Source organism: Indicator indicator, chromosome 2 (genome assembly GCF_027791375.1).
Source record: "Indicator indicator isolate 239-I01 chromosome 2, UM_Iind_1.1, whole genome shotgun sequence".
NCBI classification, from domain to species: Eukaryota; Metazoa; Chordata; class Aves; order Piciformes; family Indicatoridae; genus Indicator; species Indicator indicator.
Window position 1 is genome coordinate 27,120,298 of NC_072011.1, and position 18,562 is coordinate 27,138,859.

The following is an 18,562-nucleotide window of genomic DNA, read 5'->3' on the forward strand; positions in this document are numbered from 1 at the left end:
ATACAAAAATGACACCAGTACACAGAGTCTTTCAACTTCAATTGTTGAACCCATGCTGCTCTGGTGATCTGATACTCAGTGTAAACTGTTGACTGCTAACTTTGTTATTTATCACAGTGCGTAAATAAAAACCCCAAATCCAAATAGCTAACACCATTCTAATTAAAGATTACAGGGAAAGTAATTTTGTACCAGAATTGGTGGTTGGTGGGCAACTCTAGAGCAAACAACTGCCTGGCCCTGAAGCACCAACTAGAGGATCTCCCCAGCGCCAGTTAATGGTCAGTAGCAGCAACTGGGAAAGGGTGTGACAGCCAGTTCCAAGACGACATCACCACCACGTATACACATACTAGTGCATCCTCAATGAAAACTGAAAACTAAAAGGAGCTAAAAATTCACTCAAGGGTCTGCCAGCACCCAAGGGCTATGACAGGCAGAGTTGGAGAGGCTGTCACTACATCATGCAGCACTAATGAGCTCAAGAGCCTCCTGTGGGGTTGGGACTACCTGGTCCCCCTATCACCAGCAGGAAAAATGCATCATTGGCAATTTATTGCTATTAATCAGTTAAAAAGTGAGGCCTGGTTGGCAGTTTATCTGCAAAATCTTACCATCATCCTTTACACAGCTTCCCCAGAAGTTGTTGCTATTTGTGCAACACATAGTGAGATTTAAAACAGGAATGTACCACAATTAGTCTCTTAGCCTGAAAGCTGAATGCTGGAAGACAGGTTATTTCCCCCTTCCTGACACTGCAGCTCGCATCTTTTCAAATCCATGCCTTCTATTTGTGAATTATCAGAAAAAAACCCAACACCCGCACATCCACCCCAGCAACTGGGATTTCAGAATACAGATAACCAAGCATGTCCATCTTGTGCTAAAAGAACCTCTTGTCATATAGTCTCAGCTATCAAACATTAAGGATTTAACTTTACTCCTGAATAATTCTCAATTGCAAAAAAACAGAGTAATTTCAGAGTAATTTAAGAGGATTTTACTTCAATCTGTTACCAGTTTAAGTCAAAATGAACAGTTTGTCTAAATACTAGCATGGAGAAGCTTTCAAGTCACTTCTGCAAACCTAATAACTGAATTTGGATGTAGCCATACACATATCCCACTTTTCAGATTTTCATATTTATTCAACTGTAATGCTGAAATTTTCAAAAGCTAAATAAAAAGATATTTTAGGCACCTTTTAAACCAATTTATTTTACAAATTTCATTTATACATTAGCCATAAGTTTTTACTAAAAAGTATTTAAGTATGAAAGTAAAAACAAACAAAAAATTTAAATACAGCTTTTTAATAAAATTGAACAAGCTTTAAACAGATCTTTCAGGTACTTTCATTAAGCTTTTTTCCACAAAGCACATGTATAAACATTTTAAAAGCAGCAGTTAATTATAATTTACCAAATCCTTACAACACGTATAAAACTCTGTCTTTGGAAAAGCATACAAAGAATAATATACAAACAGAAATGGCACGCTGTAAATTTTAGACAGAACTGTAAATTAAATCTTTACGTATATTATCCAGATCTTAGTGGCTTGCCTGCACTGGGGGAATAAACTGTTACTGGATGCAATGTAATCTTAAGACTACTTAGCACAAAGTACTTAAATGTACTTTTTTGTTTAAAAAAAGCCTAAAAGTTCTAGGGTTAACACAAACAATTTACCAAATTTATTTTTGAAACTGTTTCTAGTAAGAGTTATTACATCCCCCCAATGCAAAAGGTAAGGAAAATACTAAATTGTTACTGGATATTTAACAAATGGAAAAGTATGGTTTGTCGAGGAAAACTCAGAGGAATGAAAGTTGGCTTTTAAAGTGTACAGTGGTTCTCCTTTTTAGTTTACCCTAGACAGGTTGTGAAGCATTTAATCACAGCATCCCTTTAAAAAGAGAAAAAAAAAAGTCAGTTATTTGCTATTTTCTTTATATATGTATCAATCATTACATAAAAAGCATTCCATAAACACAGGAAAAAACAACAGTTTTATCAAATGCAGGATCTTGGCAGATATCCCTGAGCAAGTACATCTACAACATCAGCTAAACCAAAGGCTCCAGCCCCTTCTGAAGCTCTGATCAGCCCATACGAAGTCTTCCACAGTGTTTATGTTCAAGCACATGCTAAAATGCAGACACAGCTTTAAAAACTGTTTTGCACCACATTTGGTGGCTTAGCAAAATCAAAGCCTTATTCCACAAAGCTAGACAGCAAGAGTACCAGACCATCAGCAAAGCACAAGTGCTTTCAGTTCAAGCCACATTAGAGTTGGATCCCAGTGTTGCAGGAAAGAAAGGCCTGTGCTGAAGGGTTTACAGTGCAAGTACTAACAGTGCAGGATGGAATGCTGCCTCAGCTTTAAGGCTTGAAAGATCTGAAGAGGTCTATTTCTTTAACTGACGCTAATTGAACTGTTTTCTGATCACTCTCTTTAGTTTCCATTGTTTTTAAATTTCTCAAAAAAAGAGTAGAATTTGTTTATTGGATTTGTTGTTTTGCATTTTTTGTGCCTGGCCCCCCCTTTTTTTTTTTTTGCAATGCCAGCAGGTGATCCAGAAATAACTGAAAAAAACCCCAACAAACCACAAAACCAAAACAACCAACAAACTACAAACAAGTTCAGCAAATCAAGACAAATGCATACTTTAAAGGAATTACAGAATGTTAGAGTTTGGAAGGGACCTTGAAAGATCATCTAGTTCTCCGACACATAACATGGGTTAGATCACTATTTCCATGAGAAAGGCAGTATTCCACATGAGCAAATAACAACAGCTAATCACTGTACTACTAAATGCAATCTATGTAAAACGTAGTTCTTTGGTTCATAAAATCCAACAAAGAAAACCAAAGAAATTAAATTATGCATATAATCCAATGGTTTTCTGCCCAAAACTTAAATGCTGTTGGTAGGGAAGAAAGGACTAACAGTTCAAACTGTTTTCTGTGCAGAAAAAAACATTTGAAAAATAAAGGGGAAAATAAAAAATGGAAGGAACGACCCTATTGAGACTGTCACATGGTCACAGAACTAAGAATTCAGGATATTACTTTTGACCGGGTAAGCCTGAGATGTCAGAAATACTAAGATGACAATATGAAGCCTGAATTCAGTATTCCAAAGGAGTAATTTTCACCTTATAAAAAGTGTATATAGCTTAATTCTCCCTAGATCAAATACAGTTCTTTTAAAAACATCCATAGTACAGATTTTTTGGCAAAGTCACAGAAACACTTTGGGAAAATATCCACAGGAAGAGAAAGACAATATTTTGTGTTCTTTCCCCCCCTCATTTCCACAACAGAAAATCTCATTAAGTAATACAGAGATGGAAGCACTTTATTTTTCTTAAAAAAACTACTGAAAAACAAACTGCATCTTACACCACAGAAAAAATTAGATTTTTCTATTTACTTGCATGGAGTTTCACTATGTGTTTGGCCAGCTTTTGTTCCCTTTTTGTACATGCAAGAATGGAAAGAAAGGTAATCCTGCCAACATTAACGAAAAGCATTGACTTTGCCTTTCCTAAAAATATGGAGGAATTCAGAATTAGACTTAGCAGCTGAAACTACACTTAGTTCGCTTTCAGCTAAGACTTGGGGTCCTTGTTATCTTATATTTAGCACTGGAAAAGTTACTATTACATCAATGTATTTTTTAATCACTGGACAATTCAAACAAAATTTCAATTTATTTTCAGTGATGAAAACTAGAATGACATTTAGTAAAAAGAACTACTATGTACTTTACTTGCATTTAAAGCTTATATTAAGCATTACCCTGAGTTCAGCTATGTCATTTTCTAAAGATGAAAAGGAAAGGGAGGAGGTTATGCGTCTTTCTACATACTGAATTTAAGGACTTTTCCCCCCTCCCAAGCATAAAGAGAACCAAATGTTGTTAAGATGGAAGTTATTATGCAGACTCACCTTGCAAAAGGAATATATGACAGACTATACCTGGAAAAAAAAAAGTGGAAAAATTTGCATTTGTTCATGTTTCTCCTAGAACTGAATTATTTCACTTTAGTCCAGTATTAATAAAAGCAACCTGTTGTAATGTAACTTATAACAAGACTACCTACTCCACTTAACACTTACCTGAGAAAAGATGATACATTTGGACAAGTACTAAGTGTACTGCCCAGGATTTCCTGGTCTACTTTTTCCTCATTTGTTTTTTGCACCCCCTCACCCACCCCTTTTTTTAATTATAGTTCACAAGTTCTATTGCATGTAAGTGTAAAAAAAAAAGGCAGATTCACTATCACCATAATCAAAAGGAATGGAGATTTCTGGGAAAACTATTCTTCAAGATGATAGACAACCTTTTTCCAATCTAAAAGACAATATACATTACTATGCAAATATATGTCTAATCGTATTAAAACAGACCTATGCTGTATTATAATACGCCACAATCGTGATAATTTTATTACTCTCTGAAACTTGCTTCTTGCAAGCTTCCAGGCTATGTTTTGTCCCTGTGCTCAGCCTGATGAAGTTCTAGGACACTCAACAGATGTGAAGCTTTCTGCTGTAAACATGTAGAACATTGTTAGCAATGTTCCCTCTGCCTAGTATCATGCATTTACCTGGGTTCAACATGATGTCCAACAGTCCCTATCCTGAACAAATGGTTATTTGTCCTCAGATCCCAGTTCAATATAGACACTGTGTATTGAGGGCAAGTTCAAACAAGAACTGTGGTCACTTTGGATCAGTTAAGAAGTAATACCAAGTAATTCACCTGAGACAAGGAGACTGAATATGTTCAGTTTTATCTCCATGGAGAAAACAACAACTTCTAAATCTTCTGCCAAACTTGCAAGCATTCACCTGACTGTGCTCATGTATTACCAAGATCAGCCCTTATATGTGCTTAGCCCAGAAGCAGAGCATATGAATATACAGTTACTTTCACAAAAGAAAAAAAGACATTGAGGGTTTTTTGCATATAAATTCCTTTCATAGTGCTTCAAATAAGTTCACACGTTGTAGAATATACTTAAAATTATCATTTTTTGCAAGACGATTGCATATAGATTTTTCTGAAGTTACACAACGTAGAAAAACAGATCGAGGCTAGCATTTGGGCACGCTTGTTATGCTAAGTGTATTATATATAGGTTTAAATCATGTGGGAGTAGGGGTAGGGAAAAGAAGCTAAAATGAATTTTAAGAATCTTACCAGGTCATTGCCAAGAACTGCAATATGCAGAATAACACTGCCAAACCTTTTTTGTTCCACTAAGTAAAAATAAATAAAATATTGCAAATTATTACATTTTGCACCAGTCTATACTGTAAACAGTTGGAACAGTCTGTTCAAAAATTCAGTTAACCAGTGATGCCTAAATTTCCTTGTCTTAACTTATTTTGCTATTTCTTTCCACTCTAACAAATTTCCATTCATTTTATTCATCACTCCATTAGCTGTGAGAACCTTCTCTAGCTTTGAAAACATTTAATATACTGTACTTCTGCACATACAGAAGTTTACCCTGGCTCCATAATATACTTCTATGGAACATAACTACTGCCAGTTTTTCAGTCAAGATGCCTGAAGGTACTTATTCTGTCTCTCTTGTCTCAATCAGTTTATATTCTGTACTCATGGTTTCTGAAGACCACTGCATATTCTCTGACACATCACTAAGATAAAAGTGCATCTTAACTTGCTTTTCTTATTCCAGTTCTTATTGCAGAGGTCTGCAGACTGAACCTGATGCTCTACGTTTTGTAATCTCATCTATGCAACATGCAGATGGAAGAGTGCATTTGCTTTGTAGCCAGCAGGCTCATCACTGCACCTAAACTCAACTGCAAGTTGAAAACACAAATACCACATACACAAGCTCATCCTTCCTCTACAGCTGATCTGCATGTTAAAGCAATACTACAGTTAATAAACTAACAAGCTACATTGCTTTTTAGATCAACGAAGTAGGCTCACTTACCCAGAATACAGCACACAGTGTCAATACGAGGCAGAGCTGGGTGGAGATGAAAAGAAAAAAAAAAAATTTAACGCCCCCAAAAAACCTCAAAAACACCAGAAATTGTGTAAGGATATTTTACTTCAAATGATTAATTAAAAAAAAATTGTAGACAAGAGAAACAATGGGTCATAGTCAGGAGTTAGATAATCTTTATGATACACAGAGCTAAGCAGTTTGGCTAAAATTATTCAGGAAAAAAAAAAAAAAAAGAGGTCGACTTAGAAATAGTTTCCCTTTAGTAAAGCCTCAGATTTAGGTCTGATACTAAAGGAAAACCTTTCAGCAAAAGGAAGTAAAGACAGTATACTTACCAACATCACAACTGTGGCTATTAATCTTTTTGGCTCAAACATTGCTTTCAGTTGCTTCACTGGCCCCATCAGGAAACATGTACTAACAGAAAGGAAAAAACAAATGGTAAATCACTTTCAGATAAATCTTTATGAAAGACAATAGGCAATTAACCAGTTTTCCAGCAGTTAGAGGACTACAAAGGTTTTTTAAATAGGCATTTCAGTGTTTACAATGTTTACCAGAATGAAAGGTGAAATAGTCCACAAATTTAGTCCTGGAAACAGCTTATGTATTGAGTCACCCTTTGCAAAATTCTCTCCAAAACATCACCACTTACAACAGAGGTGTTAAGTTGAAGTCTACCGAATTTCATATTGAGGTGGTTATAAGAAATGACTTGCCAAAAGAATGCAAAGACCAAAATTCCACAGAAAATTTCAGCTTAACAATAAACTTCTTATTCAGGCAGCAACAACTGAGATTATAGGGAAATTGTTGCCTAAACTCAGCAAGCGAAAAAAGAAAGAAAAAGTTCAGTAGTTTGTGTTAAAATCCTTCTGCTTTATTCTGTTCTGTAGTTAACATGAAGGGAAGAAAGAAAACCACCAGCAATGCTATGCTGTACCTGTTCATGCAAAGAAATCCAATATGAACTAAGAATTCACAACTGTAGGAGTAATTATCTAGCTTCAAATACTCTGGGATGAGGCTCTCTTCCCTGTTATTGAAACTCTTCTGCTTTGCAGAAAAATCCAAAAATTTAGCGAGTGAGTATGTCTGTGAACTTGTGGTGGACTGAATGCTTTACTACAGAGCAAGAATCCTAGTCTAACTCTTTTTCTAGTTAATAAATGAAACAATCAGCAGCAGGGAAGAGTTTGGTAGAGCTCCTTTCTGAAAACAATCATAAGCCCGGTGAAGGAAACATCTTCTAAGAAGAAATAGGGGAATCCACATCCCAAGCAGTAAACTCAACCCTTTATCTTCCACACTCAGATGTTCACCTAGCAGCAACTTTGTGTATATATCCCTTTCTTTTCACCTTTTTTTTAAAATTCAAGTTGAATAGACAGATCTCAAAAGTACATATTAAATAGCAAAAGAAATGTTCTCAATTCAATGGAAAAAATGTTTTAAATTCACTGCAATCCAAACCGAAATGTTCCCAGTATTTTGTGATCTTGGCTGTTGGGCCACAAAATTAAATTAAGACACACACAAACACACACACAAAAGAGACCTGAAGAACTAGAATAAATAATTAGTTAACAACTGGAAAGATAGGGATGATGAAAACATGATGGTACAAATGAAGGAGGTTCAGGCCACATAAAATAGGCAGAAAAATATAGAAAGCAAAATGCACTGACATTGATCAGTATTGAAGGGCAGTCATCACAAGAGCTTCTTCACAATATAAGAGAATGCAAACGGAGCAGACAGGATGGGGAAAAAAAATCTAGATATCCTTCATTTACACAGGATATTTCTTATATACAACACATTCTGTAGGAGATACACTTGTCATATCACTGTTTTCATCTCTGTGGTTGGAAAGGTATAGTTAAAAACTGGCTAGAGAAGACTACTTAGAGTGGTAACTGCATGTTTTAAATACAGACTTGCAAAAAAGAAAAAGTTTAAATCTCCTTATCCGTTTGAGACTTAGTTACTTTCTACTGTTCACAGAATGGTTGCCTGTTGTTTATATCTGAAGAAGATAATACTTCTAATTCTAGCTGGCATCCAGACTAAGGTTTTCCTGCATTCTCCTGAAAGAAATAACAATTTGTAAAAGCTTTCCTCTTAGTTCACAGACAATTAGACTTGAACAAGTTTCTAAAATATTAATTTCAAGCAGTGAAAACACACACAAAATTGCTAGGCAAAAACCCCACACCAACCAGCCAACCGAAAAAACCCCAAAGCCAGACAACAAAGAATAAGGCAAGGGAGAGAAAGGGAAATAATCAGTTTTGTCCACATACTAGAAAAAGTATTGTGAGATGGAAAAATTATACAAATGAAGACTAAATTCCAGTATAAACATCTTTGTCCCCTTACAGATTTGTTGAGCAGCATTCCTTAAATATTAACTCCATATTGCATGAGTTTTGACAGATTTACAATGCTTTGACTCAAGAGTTAAGTGACTGAACTGCAGTCACAGAGTTCATGAAAGTCAAGATCAGACTCCATGGGCTCTGAGGCCCACCACCATGCTTCAACTACGCTAAGGCAGTAAGAGAAAGAGGAAAACCAGGAACTGAAAACACTGTATTGACATTAACCTGTTTCTTGTATGTCTTTCAAATAAAGAACAGTTTTAGATCCTAGGAGGTCCCTTCTGCAAATCTTTTAAGACTGTCTGCTATGGTGAACACTGCAAAGTACCAAACATAGACTTTAAAAACATGCCATGAATGATTTTTAGATTCTGCCTGGCCTCACAGTCAAAATGTAGATTTCCTGAACCTCCCTTTTTTCAAGAGTTTTCCCAGAAAGGAGGTGATCTCTCTGCTAAAAACAAAAAGCTCCTTCCTGTAACAAAGTATCCACACAGTAGGCAGACTACCAGTTTGCCTCTGAAACTGAGGTACCTCTGTAACTGGCAGAAGGACCTGGCAGTAAAGAATACAAAATAGTCAATCAGCAATTCAGTACTCATACTTCAGATAGCAGTGGTGATATGTCTCCAGAACAGTCACATAAAATATTACAATGGGAGAGTGACAACAGTAACTGTTATTAGCATTTTAATATAAAAGCAATGTTATTTATACACAAATAGACTTTCATAGGGTACTTCTCCAATTATAATAAAGAAATCATACCTGGCTAATGCAGCAATATTTCCCAGGGTATAAAACACTGCAAAGAGTTTGATCCCCTTTGGGAGCCATAGCAATGCTGTTCCCTATAAAAAACAGGTTATTTACATGTTTTTAATTAGTTTATATTATTTGTTTAAATTTTAGTCTATAAATACATTTTCAGACTATGAAACTTTTCATAGCAGAGTATACTGCTCTCATAATTGTATTAGTCAATATTCAGCACATTTCTATTGCCACCTACTGGCAAAATAATGTATCAATTTACATTATTTCACAATACTTTCACAACTAGACAACGTATATTTATATTGATGATAACATTTATTTGTACTGTTTATATTTGATTTACCACACTTTCATTTTTGTTACAGTGCCCCACCAGACATCATACACTTATGTACACAGAGGATGAAATATCATAAAGCCACACTAATATCCACCATCTCCTTTCTCCTCCAATCAACCACCTGGAGTGAGTGTACGCAACAAGACTGTAAATATAAATATTTTAGAACTATTAAGTCCAGGCATCTCTTATCTTCATTAGCAAAAAAAAATCCAAAGCCTCCTGCTGATCACAGTCCCCATGATGATCTGGGAAAAACAGAGCCTAAACATGGGACTTCAGTTTGCTTAGGTTTTCAACTTTTTTTTTTTTTTAAGCTGTAATGTGGATACCCTGTTCTTGAAATAAGTAACTATACTCTATCCAGTTGCAATTTCAGTGGGAATCTGTGCTGTCAGTTTGCAGAGATCATAGTACAAGTGAGCATGCAAAATTGCAAGAGATGAGTGTAATTGTATTCTACAAAGAAAGCCTATGGACACATTGCAAGGGCTAGATCAAAGGAAAAACACCACCTGCAATGGTGACATTTTGGCTAGCAGAGAGCACAATGAATATTCCCAAAGGTCCATAACCTGAAGCAGATGAATCAGAGGCTTCTCCACCAACGAGTGGCTATCTCTAAGTGAACGCTTGGAACAATTAGCAGGCAGTTCCTCCACAGCTGCTGCTTCCTGTCATTATGCAAGCCTCCTTGGTTCAGAAACTCTTCATGGTAGATGAAGCATGCAGCAGCAGCCATTTAAATAACGGCAGAATCAGAAACTAAAGCACACAGGACAAAGTTTCCCTACCCTACCACCAAAATGCATTACAAATCAAAACGATTTGCCTGACAGTCTCCATAAAAACTGTAAATGTCATCCACACACATTAGCTAAAGGCACTGACTAGCTTACATCAAATAAAACATTAAAAAAGAAAGAAAACCCACAAAATTAGTAGTCTGGATAGCTCCTCATTGCTATGTCACCTGCTTCTGGGGCTTTCCATGCAGAAAAAAACCTGCTTTGTACTGCAAGTTACCTGTGCCAGGTTTTGATAGACCAAATCAATGAACACATCTCAACTTTTAACTGCAGGCTTGAGCCTCCTGTCAACACCTGAAGGTTGAGAATGAACAAATTATTTGCTGGCCATAAGATTAATAGGAGTGCATTAGGCTTTTAAAGTGTCAACATTCTGCCACAGTTGTCACCTATTGATTTGTGAGTGTGACAGGCTACATTTGTTTTGAGCTCAGCCCTTAAAAACCTTTCAAGCTTCCTTCTCCTTTTCCCCTTTCACTAGGGAGAAAAAAAATATAAGATGGGTACACACAGAACAACAGCAAAAGCTCTTTCCTGGTACACCTCTCACATATCTAAATTAAAAATATAGCACATCTTGTCAGTGTTTGAACCTTTGAGTAAGGAATTTTACACTACAGTAAAAATGCTCCCTGTTGTGAATGGAAGAAGGATGGTCAGAATCATAATTTACAGAACAACAGCCCCTACATGCGAGTTATACCCTTTCTGTTCAGTTAAATTTATGGATATAAAATTTAGGATACAGTACAAAGCAAATACAGGATCACATATTAAATATGGATATGAATGCTACCAGAGAACATTAATTAACAAAGTTCAGAGGAAAAAGCCACAACAAACACTTTACTTACAAGAATGGAACATACAATGCCTGCAACAAAGCATATGGCAAACCATCTGACTCGAGTACCAAAGCTGAGTGTTGAGGCATCAAGGACCTTAATAGGAAGAGAGAGTAAAACACATGTTATGAAAAACCCAGTTTTGATCAAATTAAAGGACAATTTCTTATTTACTACTGAAATCCTTAATTTCAAACAAATTGATTTGCTTAAAAGTTGCCTGCATATAAATTACATCAGTTTAAGAAGTTGTATTATCAATCTGGAAACATATTTCCAAAACAAACAAAAAAGACAAAATCTGTGAAGGTATATTCTGTTGCTCAAGCAATACAGCTCCACTGTCAAAGAGACCTTGTCTTCACCATACAATTACAAAAATTCTTAAAATTGTACCAAAACAGAAGGATGAATGGACCTTCTAGCAATTTGCAGATGAACATATCTATTTATACGGCACTCTATATTCCTATAGTCATTACCACTTTTTCCAGTTACTAGGCAGAAGCCATTGTATGTATTAGTACAAGTGCCCACTGCCAGCATTATGAATCCACTTCAATTACTGTTTCTTACAGGGTGAATGAAGGTATGGGCAGATTTAACACAGTTTGTCTCATCAGACTTGTTGAAAGGGATCATTTTACTTCCCACTTCTTCAGGGTGATTCCAGAACCTGCAAGATCCCTTAATGACCTGAGCTGGCTGACAACTCACGAAGCAGGAAAACTAGTCTTCCTTCTATTCTGATTAGTCCTATGCTAGACTGATGAGCCAAACCAGCTCATCAACAAGTCAGAAAAATGGTGGGGCTGATTTAACAGGCAGGGCCACATAACTGGCAGAGGAACAGCCCATTTCAGCAGATGTGATTTGTTAGATATATCCAGCTTGCCTTTTCTACCCATGCTGTAAGAACAATGTATTTCAGCTTACTTCAGGACACTAAAATGAAATATAACTTCTATTTTAAACTGGTCTGTTAAGCAAAGTGTTACTTCAGCTTACATGAGTAAAAAAACTTAACTTTTCTATTTGTTCAGATGACACAAGCAAACTTGTCCTCGTGTTATGTAGTTTTAAGGATATTTTGAATTAAGTAAGATTAAACAAATACACAGCTTAGGGCTTCCTCAACCAATGAGTTTCATGTTTGTCCTATTCTCTTGAGAAATTTCTCTTTCAGGTAGTGGTAACTGAACAAGTGGAATTTGGTTACTGCTTTGAATGATTTCATGTGTGTACAAATGAAGATTCCATATCTAGTTTAGTAAAAAAGGCCCACATACAGGCATACATTTATGTGCTGTGATGAATAAGCACCTGAAATAGGTAAACAAGGGATAGCTTGGACTACTTTCTACCTATAGAAGTATTACTAACCTTACTTAATCAAATTAGATATTTTGAATATTTACTTAAGAAGGGGGGATTAGAATACTAGCAATAAATTTTTATGCTTGCATACTGCCTGAGCAGAAATGGTGGAAAATACAATATCGTTCTGAATTTTTTAATCTGTGTTCAGCGGCTAAGGCAGAAGTTCCCAAAGGTCAGAAGATGCAGCTTACCTTGTTAGGTTTGACTCTTTATCCTTATGTAGGCATTAAAGAAATAGACAAAACAGTAACTGAAGGATGGTTTAGTGCATGAAGTAATATTTCATAGTCATATTCCTGACTGCCTATCCATGTAAGAAGTACAGGAAGAGGTGGTAGGACATAACCTTTGAATCATGTTTGTCACCTATTAGTGCAACCAATCACATCTGTACACACACAGACAAAAAAAAAAAAAGGAAAAATCCTTTTCATACCAGCTTAGAAATGAAGTGTTGATTGAGCCCATACTATCACTATACTCAATGCACACCTTTCAATTGCTTAGAAAACAAGCAACAGATGAAGGTAAACTGTTTCTTCAGCTGTATCAGGCAAATTCCTGCCACTTACTGCTATCCTGCTTTTAATAAGAGACAGAGTTCCTGAAAGAACTACCAGCAAACTTCATTCTTCATATAATTTGAAAGTATCTTTATCTTCATTTAAATCCCTAACAGTTCCTAGGTGGAAAAAAATATGAACACTGTAACTACGTGAATCACAAAACAGCTCAAACAAGAAAAATCCTCACAAGATTTAAAATGTTGGTTTTAAACTAACTTAATATATTCTATGGATTTAATTCTTAAAAATTTAGATTGACAATACATGCACATGAAGTTCAGGAAGATAACCATGGAGGCTGCTAGAGTATCACAACCCAGCATTATCTGTAATAATTAAACTAGATTAATTAGCATAAAATGTAAGCTTGTTCTTCAACCATTCTTTGTTCCACCACTACTTAAGTTACTGAAATGGATCTAGTCAACGCGATGTTTAAAATCTTGAAAACGGAAATCTGGTAATGCACTTTCTTAGTCTCTGATACCTTACACTTTTTGGGTTTCACAGAAGCAACGGAACTGGCTACCTTTCTGAGATGTCTGTTTCACCTCTGTAGTGAAACAGCTTGCTGCAGGAGTTGAATAACAGGTATGCAGTTCAACTACTTAAGCCACAAACTTATGCGTGTTCTAAAATGCTAGGCTGTACTCTGTAAGAGAGCCTGACACAATACTTGCTCATTCTGTCATATCCACTGCAGGCACAATAATTTCTGTAAAAGAGGGGCTGTGAGACACCCTAAAGTAACAGCTTATTTTATTGCTCCTATGATCGGAGACTACAAACTGGACCCTAAGAAAAATTAATAAGCGTAAGCTGCCTATGCAACAAAAGCAGGAAATCATGTATGGGTGATTACGACTCTACTGTCTACATAAGCCACACAGCTAACCCTAGATTTCAGGTAAAAAGAACTGACATTACACTCTATGATATTTGCATTAGCAGAAGACCGAAAACACTGCCAAGCAAATTCCACATTTGGGGCAAGATTCATACGGAGACCCTATGGAGTGGCAGCTGTAAGGGAGTTCCTGTAAAACATATGCCTCTTCCTCTACAGCTTATCACCTTGTTTCTAAGCAATAAAAGAAAAAAAAAAAACAAATTAACAAATAGAAGCCCTTGGTTTTCTGTGGCTAAGATTTAACTCCAAACTCCCAAGCAAGAAGCAAAGATATTCCAAGAAAACATTACAGCAAAGAAACGACAAAGACGTTCAGAAATCAAGAAAAAATCCTAAGTGGAAACGCGAATCCAGTAGGCAGGCTTTCTGAAACATAAGGAACATTCTTGTACTGGTTTAATATACAAACTGCAAGGACAGGTAAGTGTGTTTACTGAATAGCTTGCTGTGGACACCTAACAAGTCATATGAATGCTAATCTGCAAGGCTGCCCCTGACCAAAAAGGCTTCTTGTGGTTTTGAACATCTACCTAGGCTCCTCCCATACATTAATGGTCTTGTAAGAGTTTTTCACATGGGCAGCCAAAAACCATAGAAACTTTATTTTGCAGGTTTCAAGGCAGGTTCCAGATTACTACCAAGAAATCACATACTTGTTAGTTTAAGAATTTGCAAGTAGTAATCTCAATTTCAAAGAAATGTTGAGCATATCTGCAGAATTCTGTTCCTAAGTAATACTTGAAAAAAAATATTATAGATATATTTTCATGTATCTCTGAAAGGCTTTTCAATCAACAATTTGGAACAAAGTGTAAGAAATGCAAGTACCTGGTGTATTCCTTCTTGCTAAAATCCTGCTGAATGTTTTAAGCAGTTCTCAATCAACAACTATCATTCAACTACACTAAGAAATAACCCAACTCTCAAACAGACTACTTTTATATTAGTTTGGGCGTTGATGAAACTAAACAGCATAATGCTGCCCTGTCAACATCATTACACTAGTATATTTACAATTTGTTATTAACTTAAAAAATATTAATTCCTTTTTTGAAAAAAAAAAAAATAGAATAGCTGATTCAATTGCAGCAAAAAGTGACAGTCAGTCATCTGAAGAGCTCAGAAAGTACACAACTGGTTCACTGAACCACCACACAGCTGTCTCACTATATACTTGTGCTTCCACTTGACAAGAAGTACTGCTGCCTTCATGATAATGGTTCTGCAAAAAATCAAGAAGGAGCAGAATACAGCTATCGAGCAACACGAACCATATGATGGCTATTACACAACTATCAGCTATTCCAAAGAGAGGGCCATTGTTTTTAACCGAACATATGACTCAGTTCCTGAAAGGCCATCTGAAAGAGCTGATTTTACAGACAAAATGCATGAACTTCTATTTTCCTTCACAATCTTATCTCTTTAAAAGTGTCCTTCTCTGCATAGGTGCACCTACCTTTTTACTCTACTTACATACTTTTCAAAAATAGTCAACATCATCCAGCTGTACAGCTGTAGCTCTAGTGAATGTCACATATGAATTTCCTCACTAAAAGAGACCAGATTTCCAGTGTTCCTGAAATACACTGCTACTTTGAGAGAAAGCTATAGCAGAGACACTGCCTGACCTAAGTACTTTGTTTTTTCTTCAGTGGTTATTTATTTAAAGAAGATCCTTCCAGTTCATATTCTCAGCATGCAGCTTCTAGGGGTTGGTCTCTTCCCGCAGGGGAGGTTTAGGCTGGATGTTACTCTTCACAGAAAGAGTGACTTGCCATTGGTTTGGGCTGCCCAGGGAGGTGGTAGAGTCACCATTCCTGGAAGTGTTTAAAATAAGACTGGATGAGGCACTTAGTGCCATGGTTTAGTTGATTAGACGGTGTTGGGTGATAGGTTGGACTTGATGATCTTGAAGGTCTTTTCCAACCTGGTTACTCCTGTGATTCTCTGCACTACACCAAAGACATGTATGTTTTCTTCTATCACATACTGGATAGGCTTCAAATAGGGTCAGATTTTTCCTATTTAAAGTCTTCTCCAACTATAACAACATCATTACAAGCAATAGTCAAATCATACCAAAAGAAGTGTGGCCAGCAGATCGAGAGTCCCTGTTGACTGCAGGGGGGTTGGACTAGATGACCTTTGGAGGTCCCTTCCAACCCAAACCATTCTATGATTCTATGATACATATTTTAGTAACTGACATTTAACAAATTACACATTCTTAACTCAGGTCTCTCCTTCTCAGGATATATATCTAAAATACAAAAAGTATTAAATATTCAGGCGTTTATCTATTGATTGCTGCCTGAAAAGAAAGCATCACAGCATCAAGGAAAACTCCCTTATGCTATCCTGTGTGTGTCTCATTTGAAATGTGCCTCGGGATGGCAGATTAATTATCTTGGTATTGAACAAAGATTAACAGAAATGCAAATACGTCTTTGATAATCTTGAGATAAGATCAGAAGGTGAAGCATTCCTCCCAAATGCTGAAAGTCACTTCTGGTAAAAAAGCGCACGTTGCTTCCTCAATCAGTCTGGTGTGAATACAATTTAGCTGCTTTACTGTAACAAAGAGGCCAAGTTCATGAACCTTGAAGAGAGCAGCAACTCAGTACAAAGGCAAGTGAAGCATGTCAAGCAGTAAGCTGCCAGAACTAACATTATGCCATAAACACTACCTATACTGTAGCTGTGCTGGTTCACCAAGGTCTGTTAGCTGCAGCTTGGATCCAGGCTGCTCTACGTTGCACACAGCCAGTACACAGCATCAAGATATTTCACGGTGCAGAGCACTCTGACCTGTAGTCAGACCAATTAAAAGGAAGCCAATGGTATAAATGATTCTTTGTAATTATGTTTAGCTTTGCTTTAACCTAGATATCTCAGAAAGTTACGGTATTCAAACTCTGTAAAAAAAAAAAAAAAATCCAAACTGACAACAATGAGGAAATAGAAAAAAAAAATTGATAAGTTGTACTTAACGATTATGTGGCAAAAAAGGCACTTCAGCACAATATACACAAAAAAAGATCTAACTAGAGAAAGCCTTTCCTTTTGCAATTTAGAAAGAAAATCTGCTGTTAAACTGATCATGAAATACCAAGGCCATATAGGATGACTACACACAAGACCAGGGGACTCTTATCCTGAAACAGAACGCGGAAAACAAACCCAAAGAGCTAAAACCACCAATACAACAAAGAGCTTCTCCACACTCCGAAAATTTGCAGGATCTGGTGCCCCGGAACTCCGTTGTTCTGCGCAAGCAACAAAGTCGCGTCTCTTCTTTGCCTCTGCGTCTCTCCCGCTTATAGACACGGACAGGCATGCGGGCAGATACCGAGGGGTGCGGGTGTGTGCACGGGCCACGAGGAGGGGCGGAAACGCGGGGCACACGGTGGCGCCCGAGGCTACGGAAACCAGTGCCGACCTAGGTCTGGGAGGCTTCAGCGGCGCCCCGTCAGCTCGCCGCCAGACGCAACTGGGCGGCCATTAGCAGCTGCCAGTGCCGGGAAGGGAAAGATGAACCGGTCCTCGCCGGGAGGTACCTGTGCCGTTAGGCCCTGCTCCTCATCGTCCTGCCCGGTCAGTACTCGCCGCAGCTTCTCCATGCCGGCACTCGGGCAGGGACGGGACGGGCCGAGCCGAGCCGCACCGGAGGGGCCGGAACGTAACCACACTCCCGTGCCGGGCCGCTGGCCCGCCCGGAAGTGACGTCCACTAGCGGGCTTCGCCCCCCGGCGACCGGCAGAGTGAGGGCCCGCGCCTGCGCAGCTGCGGGAGGGAGCTGCAGGGCAGCGCTTCCCGGGGATTGCTACCTCCTCAGGCCGGATGAGGAAGGCGACAGGACGGGCTTTGCTGAGGAGGAAGAACTTTTTCAGAGGCCTCTGTCTTCATCATTCGCTGCAGAACTGGTTTATTTCGATGCACGCGGAAATCACTGGCCTGAGCTCGATAGCGCGGGTTTGCAGCCACTTGTTTAGCTAGGGAGTGGTAACATCCTGGTTATACACGGCCCTGTAGAATGGCAGTAAGGGTACGTCGCTGTCAGGCTTGCTTGTGCCGGGAGAGGCTGCCTCGCTTCAGAGCACAAGCGTCGTCGTGGGCGGTGGAGCCTCCTGTCTGCTCTTACCTTGGCTGTACCATGGAACGGGCGCAGGTGGGCCGAGTATTGGGCCATGCAATTACCAGGCAGCAGGCATGCTGCAAGCACCAATGTAAACAGCTTGAACTAGGGGCTCCTGCTGTGTCCTGGGCACTACCTGTGGGCAAGCCATGTGCTTCTCCAGCTATGAACGGGTGGGACTGAGATCAATGGGTTGAGCTGTAAAGGCCTGCTTCTGTGGGTAAATGTAACACATATGTTGTTGTGGAGATTTCCAGTATGGCTCTCTGTTGCTTGTTAAGCTCTGCCCTGAGAGAAGGGCCATGACCCTGCTGTCTTGGCTGCTTCGCCTGCTTGTTCCCAGCAGCACACCAGCTACCATGCCGGCTCTTCAAGCATGGCTGCTCCATGTAAGTCCTCCCCTTCC

At 38.2% G+C, this 18,562-nt stretch overlaps 1 protein-coding gene across 1 annotated transcript; it reads right to left on the bottom strand.

The window, feature by feature from the left end:
- Positions 1-1,348: 1,348 nt before the first annotated feature.
- Positions 1,349-17,676, bottom strand: SFT2D1 (SFT2 domain containing 1). Its single transcript, XM_054393258.1, has 8 exons — positions 17,579-17,676; positions 11,172-11,258; positions 9,160-9,242; positions 6,343-6,424; positions 5,990-6,025; positions 5,221-5,279; positions 3,960-3,989; positions 1,349-1,908 (listed from the first exon to the last, which is right to left on the bottom strand). The coding sequence occupies exons 1-8, from the start codon at positions 17,639-17,641 to the stop codon at positions 1,869-1,871; spliced, it is 480 nt and encodes a 159-aa protein (XP_054249233.1). The 5' UTR covers positions 17,642-17,676; the 3' UTR covers positions 1,349-1,868.
- Positions 17,677-18,562: the final 886 nt, after the last annotated feature.